Source organism: Oncorhynchus tshawytscha, linkage group LG19, assembly GCF_018296145.1.
Source record: "Oncorhynchus tshawytscha isolate Ot180627B linkage group LG19, Otsh_v2.0, whole genome shotgun sequence".
Taxonomy (NCBI): domain Eukaryota; kingdom Metazoa; phylum Chordata; class Actinopteri; order Salmoniformes; family Salmonidae; genus Oncorhynchus; species Oncorhynchus tshawytscha.
The window spans coordinates 18,707,005-18,729,288 of NC_056447.1; the positions used below are offsets into that span (position 1 = coordinate 18,707,005).

At 42.8% G+C, this 22,284-nt stretch overlaps 1 protein-coding gene across 2 annotated transcripts in view; it reads right to left on the minus strand.

Moving 5' to 3' along the window:
- The window catches only part of LOC112218170 (potassium voltage-gated channel subfamily KQT member 1), a 258,934-nt gene that overhangs the window by 210,505 nt on the left and 26,145 nt on the right, over nucleotides 1–22,284 (minus strand). For both annotated transcript variants that reach the window (XM_024378753.2, XM_024378752.2), the window contains exons 3-13: nucleotides 21,715–21,805; nucleotides 18,744–18,870; nucleotides 18,425–18,503; nucleotides 18,159–18,255; nucleotides 15,232–15,372; nucleotides 11,116–11,226; nucleotides 10,837–10,932; nucleotides 7,163–7,291; nucleotides 5,656–5,812; nucleotides 2,210–2,236; nucleotides 482–596 (exon numbers count right to left, since the gene is read on the minus strand). In XM_024378753.2, coding sequence (XP_024234521.1) covers nucleotides 482–596; nucleotides 2,210–2,236; nucleotides 5,656–5,812; nucleotides 7,163–7,291; nucleotides 10,837–10,932; nucleotides 11,116–11,226; nucleotides 15,232–15,372; nucleotides 18,159–18,255; nucleotides 18,425–18,503; nucleotides 18,744–18,870; nucleotides 21,715–21,805 — 1,170 coding nt within the window. The remainder of the gene's footprint in view (nucleotides 1–481; nucleotides 597–2,209; nucleotides 2,237–5,655; nucleotides 5,813–7,162; nucleotides 7,292–10,836; nucleotides 10,933–11,115; nucleotides 11,227–15,231; nucleotides 15,373–18,158; nucleotides 18,256–18,424; nucleotides 18,504–18,743; nucleotides 18,871–21,714; nucleotides 21,806–22,284) is intronic.

Here is a 22,284-nt window from a genome sequence, read left to right on the forward strand (position 1 = left end):
TTGTGTGTAGATCGTTGACAAAAATGACAATTCATTCCCCCCCCACTTTGTAATATAACAAAATGTGTAAAAAGTCAAGGGATGTGAATACTTTCTCAAAGGCACTATAGCAACTAGCCAACCAGTCACCTTACAAACATGTCACAAACAAACGGGACTGTTTTCTCCAACTCAGGGTTAATCCGTTCTATACCGTGGTAACAACCAGGGTTTCAAGCACTCAAGAGGCCATTTAACCCTCTCGTGAGTTGAACAGAGCAGCTCTACATTGACAGGGAGGGCTCTTTGGCCTATCAACAGGCTTTCTACCGTACAGATTACGGATGGGCCTGTGTAAGAGGCAGGGAGGTGTCTATGGTATGGATTAATAAATTAATAAGGACAAAGAGCATGGGTACAATACAATGGCTGTAGGGTTGATGAACGGCAGGCAGATGTACTGTAGTGAGTGACGGATGGAGGGGTATAATTAGGTACTCACTGTGCTGTGTCTGTCACCACGGTTAAAGGGATGTCCTCGCTGACATAGGCCATGTCATCACACAACCTGTTCATCCGGGAGATGTCCATGGAAGAGCCGTCCAGTTTTTTCTTAACTGTGGGAGACAACACAAGAGTCTTGATGATATAATCAAGGATTCAGTCCAACGCCGCTTCCGATTTACTAAGTAAGAAGAAAATAGGCTAATTGAAAAAGTAAAGGATAGCCATTAGGGAAGTGTCTACCTGGAGAGGCAGGACAGCTCAGATTGAAAGAGGACCATGAGTGCTGAACGCCTGGAGTCAAGAAGAACAATAAGAAATAAAGAAAGGAAGGAAGGAAGGAAAGAAAGAAAAGGAGTGTGAGAAACAGGTGGAACAAAGACAGTGGAAGAAGATATGGTGACTAGTCAATCAAGTATACAGCATGTCATTGAATGGTATCATCACACCAAGAAGAGGTTATTTTAGTCTGTGAAGATGGTGATTGGTAACATCGCTTTCGAACCTCTAGAGTTTGTTTGTGCAGCTAAAAACCATCACACAGTGAAGGTTTGTAGGGAACTAGCTACAGTCCAACAGTCAGCATAGTTTCATAAAGAATAAAGAATGGGAAAAAACGGGGTTCCAGGAACTGGGTGAGCACTCCAACCAAAGCAAAGGCAACTGAACCCTCTGGACCTTTACCATCAGTTTAACATTGTTCAGCCCGGATGCTTCGGCTACACTGTTACTTTAGACCCACTCAAACAGAAAGAAGAGTGAGAGAGGGGGGGGGCAGAGATAGAGAGAGAGGAGAAAGAGCAGGAGCGGTAGACAGAGAGAGAGGGTGGGAGAGGTAGAGAGACACAGATAGAGACAGAAGGAGAAATAGTGAGAGAGAGAAAGGGGGAGAGAGAGAGGGAAAGTTAAGGACAGGGGGTACTGTGCAGCTCCTCCACTTCTCTCTCATTCAGTGGGACCGGGGACGCGAGCGGGCTTATCTGCTACAAAAACACTGCAGGCTTATTAATATCTGGCCCTGTCAGAGCAAACACACTGGGTTAGGAGCACCAGAGAATGAAAACAAGCAGGGGCCAGAGAGCGAGAGATGGTGGGGGTGGGCAGAAAGAGCGAGACAGAGAGAGTGACAGACAGAGAGAGAGAGAGACAAAGAATGAGAGAGGGAGAGAGAGTGACAGCCTGGAAAGAGAGCGCCCCATTGAAAATGGAGATTCTCACAGACGGCAGCCGGGCCAGAGGGCCAGACAGATAAGTGGAGTGATAAGCCAGACGTTGACTAAATCAAACAATGCCCAGTTTAATTCTGACCACTGGAGCTCCACAATGTCCGCTTATCACCCCAACCTCCCTCCCAGTCCCCCCTGTTCCCCGGTGAGTCCCCCGGCCCCTGACCCAGCCCTCACCCCGACTGGTGTTGGCAGGACAGCCAGAAAAGAAAACACCCAGGCTAGGCTGGTAGAGAGGAGAGGAGGGAGTCCAGGGCCTGCCTGCATCTGTCTCTCTGCTGGCTTCCAGTTTGCTCCGGTTGGTGACAAACTCCAGTCTAATTAAAATACTGTCTAGGTCGTGGGGAGAAAAAAAATAATGATTAACACAGAGGATCTCTTAAAGGGACAAAGGATTGAGCCTGAAACGGTGTGAGTTGGAACTGAAGTGCGTCACGAAGACTGGAGGTCATGGGGTCAAGTAGGAGATGGTGTCTGAGTGTAGAGAGGTGAGGGCTCACCTGTTTGTCTGAGCATCCGGGTGATGACTGAGGAGGAAAAGAAAGAACTTCTCAAAATGATGTCCTCAAAAACCACTACCTTAATTTGACATACTGTATATAAAGGAATCAAAATCAACACAACCAATGGCATGGGATTCTTACAATTATTTTTACCTTTATTTAACTAGGCAAGTCAGTTAAGAACAAATTCTTATTTTCAATGATGGCCTAGGAACAGTGGGTTAACTGCCTTGTTTCAGGGGCAGAACGACAGATTCTTTACCTTGTCAGCTCAGGGATTCAATCTTGCAACCTTTCGGTTACTAGTCCAACGCTCTAAACACTAGGCTACCCAGGCCGTTGACTCATCTCAACACTAGACCACTTTTGAGGTCTGAAAACATACGATAAACTTAGATTTCAGCATCAACCAACTCTTAATATAAGCGAGTGCAATGTCATTTCTGTTCCAACAACACTTTTCATCAACAAGAAAACTGTTAACAGTTTGTTTCCGTAGGATAAGAACCTTTTTAAACACCCACGATCTCCAGAGACAGTTGAATCTGCAGATGTCTGTTTTTATACACTGTAATCAGCAGAAAGCACACCATGCTGCCTGGAATTTAAACATTATCCTTCGTGACAACATGCTGTTGAGAGTATGGTGAGCATGGCTACTTAAATGTCTTTATGACATCAACAGACCGCCTTTCAAAAGCCTTGGCTCCACTAACTAGCCTCAAAATACATGCAACTTGACAAATATGTTTTTTTCCCCCCCTCTAAAGTTCAAAGGCAGTAAGACATATGTTCCTGTTCATTATCTACCGTTACATCCCTCCAATTAAGCACCAAACGAGTTAGCATTTTCCCCCATATCTCCTTCCTCTGCTGGTTACGTTCTGTGTTAATATCCCTCTCCCTCCTTTCATGATTATGTGCTTTGACAGGAAAAACTACTAAAGCACACTTATTAACCTCCAGACTGGGACGATTCATTTGGCGGGGATTACACAGAAAGTCCCCCCCCGCCCCCGTTACATGGTGCAACGGTCTAGTTAGCAACATCAGTAAGGTGAATACTAAGTAACTGAATGCAACATCTGCGGGAATGTTATGTTATGTTATGGTTATGTTAGGTTATGTTGATTCAACACAAAACACTAGCTTTCTGACTGACTCTTGCCGCAACATCTATTTTGAAGTACTTTCTGTCATTTTCTTCAGGTAAAATCAATCAAAGTGCGAGTGTCTGATGCCAGTGATGCGGACAAGTGGAGCAGTAAAGCACTTGTACAGTATACACGAACTCTAATCACCAGTGACTCTAACGACTTTCATCTGGCCTGGCCTGTCCTTGTTGGTGCTGGAGCCTAACCCAGCCACGTGGCAGCCATCTTGTGTCTATCTTTCTATCCCAGGGCCCCTGTTCCTCTCTCTGACTGACTGACATTCAAGCCCTGTACCAGCTTCACCCCCCGTCCCCCCCCGTCCCTCTTCTCTCCCTCTATGGGGGAAGAGAGAGAATCACACCACTCACTCACCAAATCCAACCACTCAGAACCTTACCATCGATAGGCATGCTGAGTCAGAGCATTCTTCAAATCTTTACTGTGTCGTGTCCAATGCACATGACATCCTGTACTGTACATTTAAACACATTCACTGTTACTTACAATTTAATAAACTGGTCCTGAACATCTCTAAAACTAAGAGCATTGTATTTGGTACAAAGCTGAATCTGGTAATGAATGGTGTTTCTGTTGAACAAGTTGAGGAGACTAAATTACTTGGCGTTTCCTTAGATTGTAAACTGTCATGGTCAAAACATATAGATTCAATGGTTGTAAAGATGGGGAGAGGTCTGTCCATAATAAAGGGATGCTCTGCTTTTTTGACACCACACTCCACAAAGCAAGTTACGCAGGCTTTAGTTTTGTCTAATCTTGATTACTGGCCAGTCGTGTGATCGAGTGCCTGCAAGGAAAGTTAAGCTGCAGCTGGTCCAGAACAGAGCGGCACATCTTGCTCTTCACTGTAATCAGAGGGCTGATATAAATACTATGCCTCCAGTCTCTCTTGGCTAAGAGTTGAGGAGAGACTGACTGCATCCTTCTTTTTATAAGAAACATGAATGTGTTGAAAATCCCAAATCGTTTGCATAGTCACCTTACACACAGCACTGACACACACACTTACCCCACCAGACATGCCACCAGGGGTCTTTTCACAGTCCCCAAATCCAGAACAAATTCAAGAAAGTGTACAGTATTATATAGAGCCCTTATTGCATGGAACTTCATTCCATCTCATATTGCTCAAATAAACAGTAAACCTGGTTTTAAAAAAACGGATAAAGCAACACTTTGAGGCACAATGCCTCTCCCCTATTTGACCTAGATAGTTTGTGTGTATGTATTGACATGTAGACTACGTGTGTCTTTAAACATATGTAGTTCTGTCCTTGAGTTGTTCTCGTCTATTAATGTTCTGTATTATGTCATGTTTTGTGTGGACCCCAGGAAGAGTAGCTGCTGCTTGTGCAACAATTCATGGGGATCCTAATAAAATACCAAAAATACCAAAAAGCTCTAGTATTTTATATTCTGGTTTAAGTAAGTATGAGTGTTTCTCTTAAAATAAACCACAATATGTTACACATTCTAATATCAATGAGCTTGTTACTTGTTAGAAAATGTGTTCAGATATGCCCAGTATGTAGTGGCGACGAGTCATTCAAGGCAGGTGGGGCAGAACCTGTTTAGCAGTTTTGCATGTTATTTTGGTATTACTACGTGTCACATATCAATTTGTAAATCACATTATCTACTGTAGCTTTGACTGGACTGATCATGTCAACATCATACTTTCAAATTCTTAGCAAGACAAGCTAGACAAGCAGTCATCATCATGCATCAAGTCGGCAATCTACTGGCAAATCCTTTTCAGGTGTAACAGTGGTAAGGATTCAATGCATGGTGCTGAAAATAATTTCTGCTGTTGGGACAGCTTTATGTAGGACCTAACAGTTTGTGGGCACCATTTCTCATTGTTATAGTGCAATTAATGTAAAAATCGCCACTGTCATTATAGCAGTATCCAACTGGGCAAAAACTGGTTGAATCAATGTTGTTTCCACATCATTTCAGCAATAAAAATCTATGTGATGACATTGAATTAACGTGGAAAACTGATTATATTTGCTAAATGTCCGCAACGTAAGGGAATTTCATATTTTTTCCCACCCAACTTTTAACCTAGTGACCTTGCGACATTTTTTGTTGTTGATGTCATGTCAAATTCATGTTAGTTGATAACTCAACCAAATGTGAATCAAAACTAGACGTTGAAATGACATCTGTTTCCAGTGTAATCTACCTTCACTTTAAGCCAAACATTAGGAGCATCTGTAACATGACCAACTGTAAAGAAACCTGTTCCATCCAGTACTGTCCAGTTACCTGGCTGTTCTTCCAGAAACAAGGGGACCTCTTTCTTCTCGTCTTCATCCTCAATGTGGTCGAAGGTGAGCTGAGGAATATACATCCTCTTCTCTCCAGGGATGGTCAGGGAGCCGTTGTCACGGACCATCTTCAGTTTCCTCTTGGGGCGCTTGCTCTGAAGACAGAGACACGAGAAGAGCATCACCGGGACTGTCCGGAACACAAAACTCAGCATCGGTCATTAGGGCCAGGAGTTTCACTGGTCAGGTTTACGTGGCCACTCCTGGTCCTGTGGGAATAAACAGGTAAGGGTTGCATGTGGCCTATCACTATGTCCATATGATAAACAAGTTTTTTTTTTTTTTTGGTTGCACTTAGAGTTGTTTTAGCACTATCACTTCATTTGCTATTGCTGACATTGCATGTGCTGCCCAGTAAACGTTGATGCTGCATTGCATAACCATTCGTAATGCCCAGTATTTGCTTTGTAAGCAATGATTCGTGCACACTTAAAACCTCTTCAGATAATACATTTCTGACATTTCAATTGGTTGGTCAAAGCTACCTGCACTTATAGCGTGGTGACTTAGGCCATGTCTTCTAATCTGTGCAGGTTTAGCGGAGGTCAAAGCTCTTTGAGTCACTGAATGCCTCCGGACCTTCATTGTGCTCCACTCCGTCTCCCAGAACAAGCTTTATAGACTGACTGCTTTATAGAAACGGAATGATTTTTACTCAGTGACAGACACACAGTCTCCTGCCATTGACTCGCCCACAGTCCTGTCCAAATACCAGAATGTGCCTGAATTCTGAATGACTCATTAGGAACAGAGGGGAGAGGGATAGAGGAGAGCGAGAGAGAAGGAGAAAAGTCACATACAGAAACAGAAAGGGACGGAAGCAGCCTTCACTCTCCCTAATATGTGTGGGTTCAATGCTAAACAAAGATTTTTTTGTTGTTGTTCTACCAACACAAAGGTTTACTCCCATGAGAAAGGCAGCGGTGACATCATCTCAACTGACTGTGTCTTTGTGTGGGGAGACAAAGGCCTGGAGTCATCCTGGTGGCTCACTGGCTCAGGCCTCGAGGGGTAGGGGGTATGTGGTGTGGGGTGGGGGCTGCTGCCTGGGGAAAGGGAGTGGATGGGGTGCTTAACTTGTTCTTTCACAGTCAGTTCCATGCCCTAAGCACCACCACACAGCTAATGTAGTTAAGTTAAAAATCACATTGTCGAAGGGGATAATACTAGGTCTTTCAGCCAGATGGACGGTTCATATCCCCACTAAACAGCTTTTAGGGCAGCTCTCTTTCTGTCATCTCTGGAAATTGAGATGGGATGCATGTGCTCCGAGCGACGGGTTGATCCGATATATTAGCTGTTGATTGACGAAGCAGCTAGAGTGCATCGGTGGAATGCAGAGGCAAACTGTTGCTTTTCTCTGAACAGGGTTAACGGTACATAATGTGTGTATACATCTACTGTATTTTTCTTTTTAATAACTGAAGAAGTAATGCAGTTTTTACCTTGTTTCTGAGGTTTGGGCTGTCGTTTTCAGAATTCATGGTAGGGATGTAGTCTCCGGTGAGGACGTACATTTTCCAGGTGGCAGGACAGCCTTCTGGTTTCTCTGCTACATAGCACCGCCACAGCGCCTGAGGGAGGATGGAGACAAACAGTGAACCAGCGTGATAAATGTTTGAATCACATCATTGACCAGGGTAAACCCAGCGGGTGAGCTGATCACCTGGGCATTTTCTCAGCGCTAGGTAGAAGTTGGCCTTAGGCACAGATCTGCAATCAGACCTTTCCAAACCTCAACCAGTAAGTGGCGAACAGCTTACAGTCTGTCAGTACAACACAGTGCTCTGACAGAGACAACTCTTCTCTGTTTCACAACCTCAGCCTGGCATTATTTGGTGAAAAATCTCATTCCTTTTTTTAGCTCTGCACCATCATCCTCGTCATCGTCATCATCATGTTTATTCAGTGTCTCTATGTTTCTAAATGTCACCACAATAAGGACTATCTTTGTAAATGCATCCTTGGGATGGCCAGCTCCTGACAAATAAAACCGGGTGCTATTTGCCTGTTGTCTCTGTCTGGGAGAGAACGGGACAGATCCGCTCACCTTTTCCAGGACATGGCAGGAATATGCAGACTACAAACACTGCTACTCCTCTAATTGTAGTAGAATGCTTTTTGAAGCTTACATTGGCAAGATCTGGAGGAAACAAATGCGTTCTGTAAAGGATCGAATTTGGGAGATTTTGTGGTCTTGGACATGTTTTAAAACATCTTAGGGCTGCAATCCCGTTAACGGGATTGATATGACAACAGCCAGTGAAAGTGCAGAGCGCCAAATTCAAACAACAGAAATCTCATAATTAAAATTCCTCAAACATACATGTATTTTATACCATTTTAAAGGTAATCTTGTTGTTAATCCCACCAAAGTGTCCGATTTCAAATAGGCTTTACATCGAAAGCACCACAAACGATTATGTTAGGTCAGAGCCAAGCCACAGAAAAACACAGCCATTTTTCCAGCCAAAGAGAGGAGTCACAAAAAACACAAATAGAGATAAAATTAATCACTAACCTTTGATGATCTTCATCAGATGACACTCATAGGACATTGCTACACAATGTTTTGTTCGATAAAGTGAATATTTATATAAAAAATCTCAGTATACATTGGCGCGTTATGTTCACTAGTTCCAAAAACATCCGGTGATATTGCAGAGAGCCACATCATTGTACAGAAATACTCATTATAAATGTTGATGAAAATACAATTGTTAGACATGGAAATATAGATACACTTCTCCTTAACTTCTCTAGGGTAGGCGGCAGCATTTGGAATTTTGGATGGAAAGCATGCTCAAATTAAACAGCTTTCTACTCAGGCCGAGAGGATAGGATATGCATATAATTAGTAGATTTGGATAGAACACACTCTACAGTTTCCAAAACTGCTAAAATAATGTCTGTGAGTATAACAGAACTGATTTGGCAGGCGAAAACCTGAGAAAAATCCATTCAGGAAGTAGGATTTTTTCCCCCATAGTTTTTTATTCAATGCCATTACAGTATCCATTGACTTAGGACTCAAATTGCAGTTCCTATGCCTCCCACTAGATGTCAACAGTCTTTAGAAATTGTTTCAGGCTTGTATTCTGATAAATGAGGGAGTAAGAGCAGTCTGAATGAGTGGACCCTGCCGTGTCACAGAGCTTTTTCATGCGTGCCACCAGAGAGAGTGCCTTTCTTGTTTACCTTTTATATTGACGACGTTATTGCCTGGTTGAAATATTATAGATTATTTAGGCTAAAAACAACCTGAGTATTGAATATAAACATTGTTTGATGTTTCTATGAACTTTACAGATACAATTTGGATTTTTTTGTATGCCTGTTGTGACTGTGTTTGAGCCTGTGGATTATTGAAGAAAATGCGCGAACAAAGCGGTTTTTGGATATAAAGAAAGATTTTATCGAACAAAAGGAACATTTATTGAATAAATTAATGTCTTCTGAGTGCCACCATATGAAGCTCATCAAAGGTACGGGATTAATTTTATCTCTATTTCTGACTTGTGTAACTCTTCTACTTTGCTGGTTACTGTTTGTAATGATTTGTCTGCTGGGCTATGTTCTCAAATAATTGTAAGGTACGCTTTCGCCGTAAAGCATTTTTGAAATCTGACACCATGGTTGGATTCACAAGAAGTTCATCTTTAAACCAATGTAAAATAGTTGTATCTTTACTGAATTTTTATAATGAGTATTTCTGTATTTGAATTTGGCACTCTGCAATCTCACTCGCTAGCGTCCCACATACCCTAGAGAGGTTAATGCAACCGCTGTGTCAGATTTCAAAAAAGCTTTACGGAAAAAGCAAACCATGCAATAATCTGAGAACGGCGCTCAGAAAACAAATAGAGATATCCGCCATGTTGGAGTCAACAGAAATCAGAAATAACATTAGTAATATTCACTTACCTTTGGTGATCTTCATCAGAATGCACTCCCAGGAATTAAATGTTTGATTTGTTCGATAATGTCCATCATTTATATCCAAATTAATGAAGCGCGTTCCCTAGCTGCAGACGAAATGTCAAAAGGTTCCGTTACTGTCCGTAGAAACATGTCAAACAATGTATGGAGTCAATCTTTGGGATGTTTTTAACATAAAACTTCAATAATATTCCAACCAGAGAATTCCTTTGTCTTCAGAAAAGCAAAGGAACGGGAGATACCTCTCATGTGAAATGCGTGTGAGCAGCGCGTGACTGCTGGCAGACCTCTGACTCATTCCTCTCTCATCTGGTCCCACTTCACAGTAGAATCCTCAAACAAGTTTCTAAAGACGGTTGACATCTAGTGGAAGCCTTAGGAAGTGCAACATAACCAATATCCCACTGTGTATTCAATAGGGGCTGGGTTGAAAATCGACCAACCTCAGATTTACCACTTCCTGTTTGGATTTCTTCTCAGGCGTTTGCCTGCCATATGAGTTCTGTTATACTCACAGACATCATTCAAACAGTTTTAGAAACATCAGAGAGTTTTCTACCCAATACTAGTAATAATATGCATATATTAGCAATTGGGACTGAGGAGCAGGCAGTTTACTCTGGGCACCTTTCATCCAAGCTACTCAATACTGTAGCCATAAGAAGTTAATTCAACCCGTCTGACCTGCTAGCTTGGAGTTGCTACATGAGTGCACTAAATCAAAGATGATGTGTGTCAGAACCAAACCAGCCCAGACCAGCCCAGCTCCTACACTCTTAGAAAAAAGCTGTCCCCATAGGAGAACCATTTTTGGTACCAAGTAGAACCATTTTAGGTTCCATGTAGAACCCTCTGTGGAATCCCAATGGAACCCAAAACGATTGTATTTGGAACCAAAATGGTTCTCCCAGGAACCAACAAGTGTTCTTCAAAGGGTTCTAATATGGACACAACCGAAGAACCCTTTTTGGTGTCTAGATGGCACCCTTTTTTTCTAAGAGTGTAGAGAGGTTCAATGGTCTACAGTACGTCCCAAATGCCATTACTCTGTTTAAGCTCTAAGTATACACTCTTTACTATACATGTTCTCTCCTATACACGGCTGTTAAGATCCCAGACAGGACAGAGTGAGTGATTGACTGGTGGATGTCTGTCTGTCTGTGTCTCAGTCAGTCAGTACCTGGATTAGTGAGGCTGCAGCCGGGATCTGTCTGTTGAAATGTTTCTGTCTCTGTTTCTGCTGTACCTTCAGAGCAAAGCCCGAGCCCAGTATACCCTGGGGAGATAAAACAACAACAAAAGAGAGAGAGAGAGAGAGACATCACAACACTGTGAAAAGGACCTGGAGCTGCACACTGAGGCAACAGACAACACAGTATTGATGGAAGACAATATTGTGTATTATGTACACATAATGCTATTTAGGTTGTTGAGGAGGTAGAGGAGGAGGGGTAATTACTGCAGGAAGAGCGAAGAAGGAGATGGCGAAGACACTGAAGCAGGAGGCGATGGCCTTCCCTATCCACGTCTGAGGAACCTTGTCCCCATAGCCAATGGTGGTCACCGTCACCTGGGAACAAAGACAGTAAAGATGGGTTGATACTCTACGTTAGGGAAAACAAGGCAATGTTTCCACACACTGACTTTATTTTTATTCACATGCTAATTTCCTAGTATATATTTATAACATTTACATATCCATTTAACTGTCAACTAAAGAAGTTAAAATAGTTTTTAACGCATTTCTAATAATGAGCTGCTGGGTTGTAATGAGGTCATTGAACACAGTGCTTTCACAGCTCCTTCAGCTTGGCGATAACAACAAGGGCCAGATCACGAAGAGAAAGTTCATCAGACGTATTGGCCCCGCTCCATATCTGTCACTATTCAACAGTTGAACTTCACTCAATAGGAATACGATTCTGACTGGGACTAATCCACGGTGAAGGGAGGAATTCGGCCGAGCGGGAGAGGAAAACAAATCCCCCCTGCATTTGCATGTACAATCACTCTGAAAGCTGAGCCAATTGTGACACATTGAGAGAAGCACTTGGCTTACAGTGGAGTGTCTTTGGGGCGCCGTGTGACCATGTGCTGTGTGCTGACACAAAGAGGGTGATGTAAGGTGAGATACTTAAAAGGCTTTGGGAGTAAAGAGGAAGAAGCCGAGTAGGAGGGAGGGAGAGAGGGGGTGGTTAATCCTCATCTACAAATTGTATGACCAAACAATAGGCCTGACATCAGTGTGGAATAGTCCCCTCAACATCACCCCCGCATTCAAACCCCAGGGCCCAGTTTTTCAAAAGTTATCTTTCTGGATGTATTTATCATAGAAATAGAATGAAGAGAACGGAAGTCCCCATTCAAGTCAATGATTTGACCGTTCTATTCATTGTATTTCTATGCATGTAACTTTATGCATGTCACATGTAACTTTTGAATAACTGGGCCCTGGTGTAAGCGCTGCAATCCAGGTGTGTGGCGAAGCCTCTACATGCCTTCACACAGGTCAAACAGACCATCTTGAGTTCTCACTGGGGCTAGGTCTATTTCTCCCTCTCTATGTGTAAGTATGTTTCATTGCCACACCACGCAGGCCATCCTATGGTTCATAGTAAACACCACAGACCCTATGTGTGGCATCACACCATAAACTAAGTTAATGTATTTGGCACACTGCTGCTCTTTCTCTATCTCTCCCTATCCTTCCTGAAATAAATCACTTTTCTGTCTCTCTCTCCAAATATCTTTTCTCAGAGGTTGAGCAGAGTGGTGGTGAAGCTCCGGATCAAACACCCTTCCTTGAACAACCTCCATCTGCTTGGATGGACTGAGTGTGAGAGGCGGATGAGAGAAGAGACGGGGAATATGAATCATGCCATTGGCCTGTGGGCTCTGGGCCCGTCCTACAGCTGTGCCCTGCACATCCCACAATTGAAAACATGCTGACAGGGAATACGTTGGGAAACACACACACACACACACAAACCAGAGTTGAGTGACCAACGCTATTGGCACGGCATATCACAAGTCTCAAGTTCACAGTCTGTGAAAAACAAAGGAGAGCAAAGCTCCTATTGGGCTGTTTTGTTCATTGTGGGCTGCGAGACACAAAAAAACAGCTTTTCTTCTTGGTTTCATTGGGCACCTGAACCGTTCTAACTCTCATCAAAAAACAGCTTTTCTTCCTGGTTTCATTGGGCACATGAACCGTTCTCTCATAAAAAAAACCAGCTTGTCTTCTTGGTTTCATTGGGCATCTGAACCGTTCTAACTCTCGTCAAAAAACAGCTAGTAATCCTGCAATTACAGTTTTAATTAAACAGTCTTAATTAAACAGTCTTTTGTGGTGTATAGATCCCACTAGCACAAGACTACCGCAGGTTTCTCATTACCCACAGCCTTACATTCAACAGTTTAATGAAATAGACTGGAAACTTGACCCACCACGGATGGAAACCTGAAGGAAACAGCTACAACAGCATGGGCACCACACCATAAGCTGCCTCCTTATAGACTGAGTATTGCACCAACTTCTTCACGCATCAGCCACAAATGGAAAAATGAATAGTCATTGAGTGTAGTTCAATCTTTGGTCCCAACTAGGGTGAGCAGCGTCTTCAAAATGTCAAATAAGAACCCCTGTGTGTTATTGAAGCTTCAGGACTATGTCTGTATTCATCGTCTACTTAACTCCTGACACCTTTTGTCTATTTCCCTCAAAACAAAATATCTTACTTTGGGGCTAGAAATAGCTTTGTGTGACAGAAACCGGCTTAGGAACTTCTGTCGTCACGGTATTTCAGAACCACTCAAGGTAGAGGGGGACATTGACAGACACACACCACAAAACAACCACAAAAAGGTGGAAATAGAAGCTGTGGGTTTGATTCCTGTTGGGGTCACATACAGTTGAAGTCAGAAGTTCCTGACATTTAATCCTAGGAAGTATTCCCTGTCTTAGGTCAGTTAGGATCACCACTTTATTTTTGAGAATGTGAAATGTCAGAATAATAGTAGAGATAATGATTTATTTCAGATTTTATTTCTTTCATCACATCAGAAGTTTACATACTGTACACTCAATTAGTATTTGGTAGCATTGCCTTTAAATGGTTTAACTTGGGTCAAACATTTTGAGTAGCCTTTCACAAGCTTCCCACAATAAGTTGGGTGAATTTTGACCCGTTCCTCCTGACAGAGCTGGTGTAACGGAGTCAGGTTTGTAGGCTTCTTGCTCACACACGCTTTTTCAGTTCTGCCCACAAGTTTTCTATGGGATTGAGGTCAGGGCTTTGTGATGGCCACTCCAATACCTTAACTTTGTTGCCCATAAGCCATATTGCCACAACTTTGGAAGTATGCTTGGGGTCATTGTCCATTTGGAAGACTCATTTGCGACCAAGCATTAACTTCCTGACTGTTGTCTTGAGATGTTGCTTCAATAAATCCACATAATTTTACTTCCTCATGATGCCATCTATTTTGTGAAGTGCACCAGTCCGTCCTGCAGCAAAGCACCCCAACAACATGATGCTGCCACCCCCGTGATTCACGGTTGGGATGATGTTCTTCGGCTTGCAAGCATCCCCCTTTTTCCTCCAAACATAACGATGGTCATTATGGCCAAACTGTTCTATTTTTGTTTCATCAGACCAGAGGATAATCAAAAAGTACAATCTTTGTCCCCATGTGCAGTTGCAAACCGTAGTTTGGTTTTTTTATGGTGGTTTTGGAGCAGTGGCTTCTTCCTTGCTGTGCGGCCTTTCAGGTTATATCGATATAGGACTCGTTTTACTGTGAATATAGATACTTCGGGACCTGCTTCCTCCAGCATCTTCACAAGGTCATTTGCTGTTGTTCTGGGATTGATTTTTACTTTTCGCACCAAAGTACGTTCATCTCTAGGAGACAGAACGCGTCTCCTTCCTGAGCTGTATGATGGCTGCGTGGTCCCATGGTGTTTATACTTTTGTTTGTACAGATGGACGTGGTACCTTCAGGCGTTTGGAAATTGCTCCCAAGGATGAACCTTGTGGAGGTCTACAATTTTTTTTCTGAGGTCTTGGCTGATTTCTTTTGATTTTCTCATGATGTCAAGCACAGAGGCACTAAGTTTGAAGGTAAGCCTTGAAATACATCCACAGGTACACCTCCAATTGACTCAAAGGATGGCAATTAGCCTGTCAGAAGCTTCTAAAGCCATGGCATAATTTTCTGGAATTTTCCAAGCTGTTTAAAGGCACAGTCAATTTAGTGTATGTAAACTTCTGACCCACTGGAGATGCAGTGAATTATAAGTGAAATAATCTGTCTGTAAACCATTGTTGGAAAAATTACTTGTGTCATGCACAAAGTAGATGTCCTAACCGACTTGCCAAAACTATAGTTGGTGAATAAGAAATTTGTGGAGTGGTTGAAAACACCGTTTTAATGACTCCAACCTAAGTGTATGTAAACTTCCGACTGTATGTGGTATGCTCAAATGTATACACACCACACTTCACTAAAAGTGTCCTTGAATTTGTTTACGTGTCTGCTATATGGCATATGTAATGCTATTACTATGCCTTACCACGCCCCACCACAGGGCATCAGCATAGGTGGAGAAGCCAGTCTTGCCCTCCTCGTCCACAGCATCCTTCTCCGCCAGGTACACAAAGTAGGAGGAGAAGATCAGCCCCAGGAAGCCGATGTACAGCGTGGTGATCAGCTCCTACAACAGAAGAAATACACACTGAGTGTAGTATGTCAGTTGTAATGTGTAGATAATATGTTGATGTTAAATGCATTTCTTGACATTATTTGCACATTTTGCAGGTATGAATCGAACTAAAATTAAATGCATCCGGAACATATATCATTATAACACATCATTCGATCAAGGCTACAGCATGCAATGATTTAACATAGAAAGAGGAGGCATATACAGTGGATTCGGAAAGTATACAGACCTCTTGACTTTTTCCACATTTTGTTACGTTACAGCCTTATTCTAAAATTGACTAAATAAAAAATGTTCCTCATCAATCTACACACAATACTCCATAATGACAAAGCGAAAACAGGTTTTTAGACATTTTTGCAAATGATTTAAAAACAAAAACAGAAATACCTTATTGACATAAGTATTCAGACCATTTGTTATGAGACTCAAAATTGAGCTCAGGTGCATCCTGTTTCAATTGATCATCCTTGAGATGTTCCTACAACTTGATTGGAGTCCACCTGTGGTAAATTCAATTGATTGGACATGATTTGGAATGGAACACACCTGTCTATACACAGTCCCACAGTTGACAGTGCATATCAGAGCAAAACTCTTCCTAGAACTGGCTGCCCGGCCAAACTGAGCAATCGGGGGAGAAGGGCCTTGGTCAGGGAGGTGACCAAGAACCTGATGGTCAGTCTGACAGAGTTCCAGAGTTCCTCTGTGGAGATGGGAGAACCTTCCAGAAGGAAGCACTCCACCAATCGAGCATTTATGGTAGAGTGGCTAGAAGGAAGCCACTCCTAAGTAAAAGCCACATGACAGCCCGCTTGGAGTTTGCCAAAAGGCACCTAAAGGACTCTCAGACCATGCGAAACAAGATGCTCTAGTCTGATGAAACCAAGATTGAACTCTTTGGCCTGAATGCCAAGCATCACATCTGGAGGAAACCTGGCACCATCCCTATGGTGAAGCATGGTGGTGGCAGCATCATGCTGTGGGGATGTTTTTCAGGGACTGGGAGACTAGTCAGGATCGAGGGAAGAATGAACGGTGAAAAGTACAGAGAGATCCTTGATGAAAACCTGTTCCAGAGCGCTCAGGCCCTCAGGCTGGGGTGAAGGTTCACCTTCCAACAGGACAACGATCCAAAGCACACAGCCAAGACAACGCAGGAGTGGCTTCAGGACAAGTCTCTGAATGTCCTTGAGTGGCCCAGCCAGAGCCTGGACTTGAACCCGATCAAACATCTCTGGAGAGACCTGAAAATAGCTGTGCAGAGACGCTCCCCATCCCACCTGACAGAGCTTGAGAGGATCTGCAGAGAAGAATGGGAGAAACTCCCCAAATACAAATACAGGTGTGCCAAGATTGTAGCGTCAAACCCAAGAAGAATCGAGGCTGTAATCTCAGCCAAAGGTGCTTCAACAAAGTACTGAGTAAATAGCAAGATAAAACATGTAAAACATACGGGGTCTGTAAAATGTATATATGTTCAGATCTTTTGTGAAATAGCACAGTTACAAATAGAACTGGATGGACATCAGAAATAGAGGAAGGAGTAAAAACAAACAAAAATTAACTATTGTAAAATAGACTGTGTATGTCAAATGTGTATAAGATGTATAAATTGAAGGTAAAAGCCGAAGTGTTTATTAGTTTACTCCAATTGGGGGATCGGTGGTAGGGTTTGCGGGGAATAATAATAAAGGTATATTCTTTAAAAAAGTGTATGTATGTCTATATAGGTATGTGTATGTATATATGTATGCATGCGTGTATGGATATATATATATTGACCCCCCAAAAATATGGGGGATTGGAAATGATGCAGACAACTACATTGATGGAACCAATATTCTTTCCGCAATATTAAGCTGATCCACCCCTTTAAACTTTTTTTTTTAAAGTACTGAGTAAAGGTTCTGAATACTTATGTAAATGTGACATATTATACAATCGCAAAAATAAACAATTGAATCAATTTTAGAATAAGGCTGTAAAGTAACAAAATGTGGAAAAGGGTCAAGGGGTCTGAATAGTTTCCAATGCACTATATCTCTCTATCATTTCACACAGAGAGAAGACGTCAGCTCCCTTTGACTATTGATGTAACCCTAAAACTAACCCCAAAAGATGACCGGTAGACCCATTGCACATCATAGAGAAATAACCCACATCTTCCAGTTCAAGAATAATAAAGAAAAGAATAAACAAGAGCTGTTGAGCCTGACTCTCTACCTCTCTCTCCTTATAAAGCCTTGCGGGTCTCAGTGAGAGTATCAGAGGAATCTGTGATTGCGCACCGGGCTCTGTGGTAATCACTGGTGGTAATGTAGCATGAAAAACATGGATAGATGTCTGCCCATAACCAGACAGGCTAGGCAAGAGGCAGGAGGAAGGGCAACTCAAACAGACCAAGTGCACTAATCCTCTGGAAGAAATGGCAGCAATGTGCACCCATCATCTGACCACAGGGTGTGTCCTTATTTGGTTAAGAAATGTCCAACACTCGTTGTTTTTCATTTTCAAAGCCATGACTAACCTCATCTTAAGGCATCTCATTTACCTTGCATTTTCATTTTCATCAGTTTGATTGACTGAGGATTTATAAGAAGCCTACTCAAGGTTTTAAAAAAAAAGTAGATCAAGTAGGATCAAGGTCGTTCAAGTCACTCTACTTAAAACAGCATTATGCTCCAGACGACCTTGCGATATTTAACTTAATGTGAGCACATACTGCACATAATTATGAGATGAAATGACCCCAAGGTATGTAAAGGGATCTCCACCTGTCGATGGAGGAAGACTACAGATCCCAGAAGCCTCCATGTTCCTCCTTGACGATCCACGTGCAGCATGCGTAGAATCTGGAGGAAGCGAATCCCCCTGTAACCACAGAGACAAAAAGGCAACCGATGTCAATCAAACCTTAGCCTACACCAATGAGAGAGCCTCCTATACTCTCTTCCGCCCGTTTTACTAAGCAACGACAACACAGTTACAGCACAAGATATGACACAGTTATTATACTGTTATTTGTAACATACACAGTTACCTGATAGCAGATGTGGCGAACACCTGGCCATTGGAACCTACACTCAGCACTATGGCTGAGGCAATAACCACTATCAGATCTGTTGGTGGAGGGGGGGAAGACGACAAAGAAAACAGACACCACCTGTAATGCATGTGCACCTCAACACATTAACATTTAGCTCATAATCTTCAAATGTTTAAATTGCCATTGAAAAACACAAGTAGTAACAGTATAAATAGTACTAGAAGAAGGGGGGTAAAACCATGTAACAACAGTGTCTGTCTGATTGCATGTGGCACAGTTGTGTGCGATTCAATAAAGTAGAAGCCAGGTGCACCAATGATAGATATGGGTTTCCTGATAAAGCGGAGTCGTCCCTTGATCCCCACATATTTGCTCCTGCAGCCGGCGGACCAGAGCCGCACCACGTACTCTGTCCCAAAGAACAGCACCAGGACAATCTCCTGTGGACCAGAACACAAGCAGTTATAGACAACAGTCAGGAAAACAGGGCTGGGGAAGACACAAAGCATTCAAGACTAGTCCATTAAGACGACTGCATTTTACTATCGCAATTTACTACGACTTACTGTCTATTTACTATTTCATATGAGAGGGATATGAGTGTTTTTCTATGTCCAGTGCCAAGCAATGCACTGAGATCTCAGGCGTGATAAGAGCTTGGTGGGACAGGGTGTGCTGACAGAGAGAGACCGAGGTGGTCTGGTGGTGAGGGAGCCATTCACACAGGCCCACCCAGAGAAAGGTTTGATAGCATCTCTGATGACAGAGCATATTGAGCCAGGGTCAAAGGCTCGCTGATTTGAGCGTCAATGCTGTGACAGCGCCTCAGCAGGATGTGCAGGTAGGATGGATCCTAATGAGCTGGGTTGTGTTGGGAGCCCTTTACACATCTGTTGGGTGGTTAAAAGACATTGGTCAGAAGCACTAGAGAACCTGATTGGAAGGAAAACAGACCTCTGGGATCTGATTAAAACAAAACAGCCGGTGGTTGATCCAGCATTATTAAAGTAACCATATATCCCACAGCCCCACTAGAGAGAGGCTGCAGCAGTCACTGCAGTGTAGTCCAAATTCCCCCTTCAATATGAACCATGGTCCTCCGGGAGCAAAACAACATTTGAGTGTGTGTGCGAGCATCCATGCGTGTGTGCGCGAGCACGTATCTTAGAGGTTTGAATGCGTGTCATTTTGTGTAGGTGTGACACGACTTGATAAGTCCTAGTGAACCAATATCTTTTTCATTCGCACCATTTCTCCATAATATTGTGCCACTTAACGCTCAGCAATAGCCGTCCCAGTGTGGGTGGCAGTCCCATTGCTTGCTTAAACTGGCTTCCCTACCAGTCCCCCCCTTACGAAACCTAATTCCAAGGCCCTGCTGCAACAACAGAGCTCCATAGTCACAAAACCAATCCCCTGACTGTCACTCACCCTATAGACATTTTCACTGACTACCACTGCAGCAACGGTGCCCTTCCTTTCCTCATAAATTATACTGTGCAGTGGATTGATGTTTTTTTTCCAGTATATTTGTGGGCATTTGTGTCTAAAGGTGTCGGTGTCCTTCCAGCCAAGGCTATTATCCCCACACCTGTTCAGACTGCTCCCCAGTGGCCAGCATCTCTAGGAGATAAGTCTATTTGTTTGTCACCATGGCTTGTTGTGAGATTTTAAAGAAACCTAAGCAAGACACGTGACATACAGTATGTCCAAATCAGAGTGGAACAGGAATGTGAAACACAGTTGAATGACCTGATTGGGCTGAGAATAAAAGACAGGTGTTTAACTGGTTTTGGTTCTTCTCAGTCAAATAATTGAATTACTACATAAAAACAAACTGGCGAATTTGGAGAATCAAATAAGATTACAATAAATCCCCAAAATTCTAAAATGGGTCGATCAGATTTCAGAGATTTCGGTCAAATAAAACGGTAACTAGATGTTTGCAGAAAACAGCTGATAGTTTCAATTAATAGTGTTCCCTAATCTCCTAAAACTAGGATGGAGCTGATCCAGAGGTGATCAGATGGATTGAAGCTGGATTGGGCTATATGGAACTCTTTAATGGGGCTCTATGTTATGACGGTAGAGGCCCATTTCTGATCAGATGTTTGGTGGTGCCACCCTGCCGCACAGCTGTGACATCAGTGGACCCGGAGTAGACTGGAGAACAGGAGAGGAAAGAGAGACTAGAGCGTGTGACACGTGATGGATGTCGGTGCGCCCTGCTGAACCTGGCTAGCTTTACTTTGGCAGCCGCCTTGAAAGCCAAATATCCTCGAGGACTAATGTCCTCTCTGCCACCCAAAACAAGCACGCTCTGATTCATGAATGTCAGCTAACCCTGAACTCGCATAGCCACTCCACAACAAATGCACACCATGATGACACAAACTCCAAACAAACACACACACACAACATATGGCATACACAAACACAATGACATCATACACACACACACAATGACATCATTCACAAACACAATGACATCATACACAAACACAATGACATCATACACACACACATGCAGGTGCACATAAAATGGGGTTACACAGTTGAGTGTCAAATGTCATCCTTCGGACATTGCGGCCTGTTTTCTTTTCTAATACGGTGTCTTGTAGGTTTCGTAACGCTCATGTCTTGAGTTACAAATGCATTTTTTAACCACGTTTTGTTCCTCAAACTCTAAGTCTAACGTAACTACTGCTTTAGCTCAAAATGTTCCAGCTCGGTCTTCTGTCCTCCCCACTGGGCTTTGCACTCACTTTTTCTTAGTTCTAATCAAGCTGCTGAGAATCGAGTTTTTCTTCCGGGGTGTAAATGAATGAATAACTCAGCAGCCAGTGAATCCTCTAAAAGGCAATGATGGTCAAAAGTTTTGAGAACACTCCTGTCCTCTGATTGCCCCCCACACTGGGGAGGTGTGTGTGTGTGTGTGTGTGATGAAAATTCCTTATCCTGACCCATATCAGTATTTGTCTACCTGTGAGAGTAGTACTGAGAGTGGCCAATAGAATCTACATGAACCAAATCCCCCCCAGCAATAAGTTCTGAAGCATGCCGACGACTTATAGACATAGAGTTTCATGTGCCTTTATATATCCTTTCCATTTCATTTGAGGTTCACTACTTTTATCATACTGTTGAACTGTTGAATTTAAGATGGCGGTTAGTCTGCTTCCCACCCAAGATGTCCTACTCCCATCATGTGGATGTGGATGGTATTGCAATACAACAACAACAACAAAAAACTAAGAGAGGAAATCCATCACAAGTCCACTCACCATCCAGAAGAGAGTTCCGCTGGCGAAATCGGCATAGTGCTCTATGGTGGACAGGACACTGAAGATGAGGCACACTAGGACCATGAGGAATCTGTGGAGGAAAGAAACGAACAGCACTCTTACTATCTATCACATGACATACTGTCTCTAGAGCCCTGTGGTTTTCCTGACAACTGATCATGTACATAGTAGCTGTGCATAAGGCCACACACAATGTTATGTAAGGTGTTTGGTCCTTACATGGTCCTCTCTCTAAAGCTTCTAAACACTATTATAATGTTTTGAATTAGATCACTTTGTCGGAATTGTCTTAACATTTAACATTGTTTTACGTATTTGATCAATTGACCTTTTTATACTGTTTTGGCAGGCATTGTCAAGCAGAGTGTTCAAACCACCAGCAATAACTGCCGGGTAAACAGCAAGAATTGAGGATTCTGCACTTCTGTGTCTTACATTGTGGGAATGGGTGCTGTCCTCATTAAATGTCATTTTGCCTGAATATTTTTGATATCTGTTCATCCCGATCTACTACACCTCATGGTACAACAAGCATTATATATTTACAGA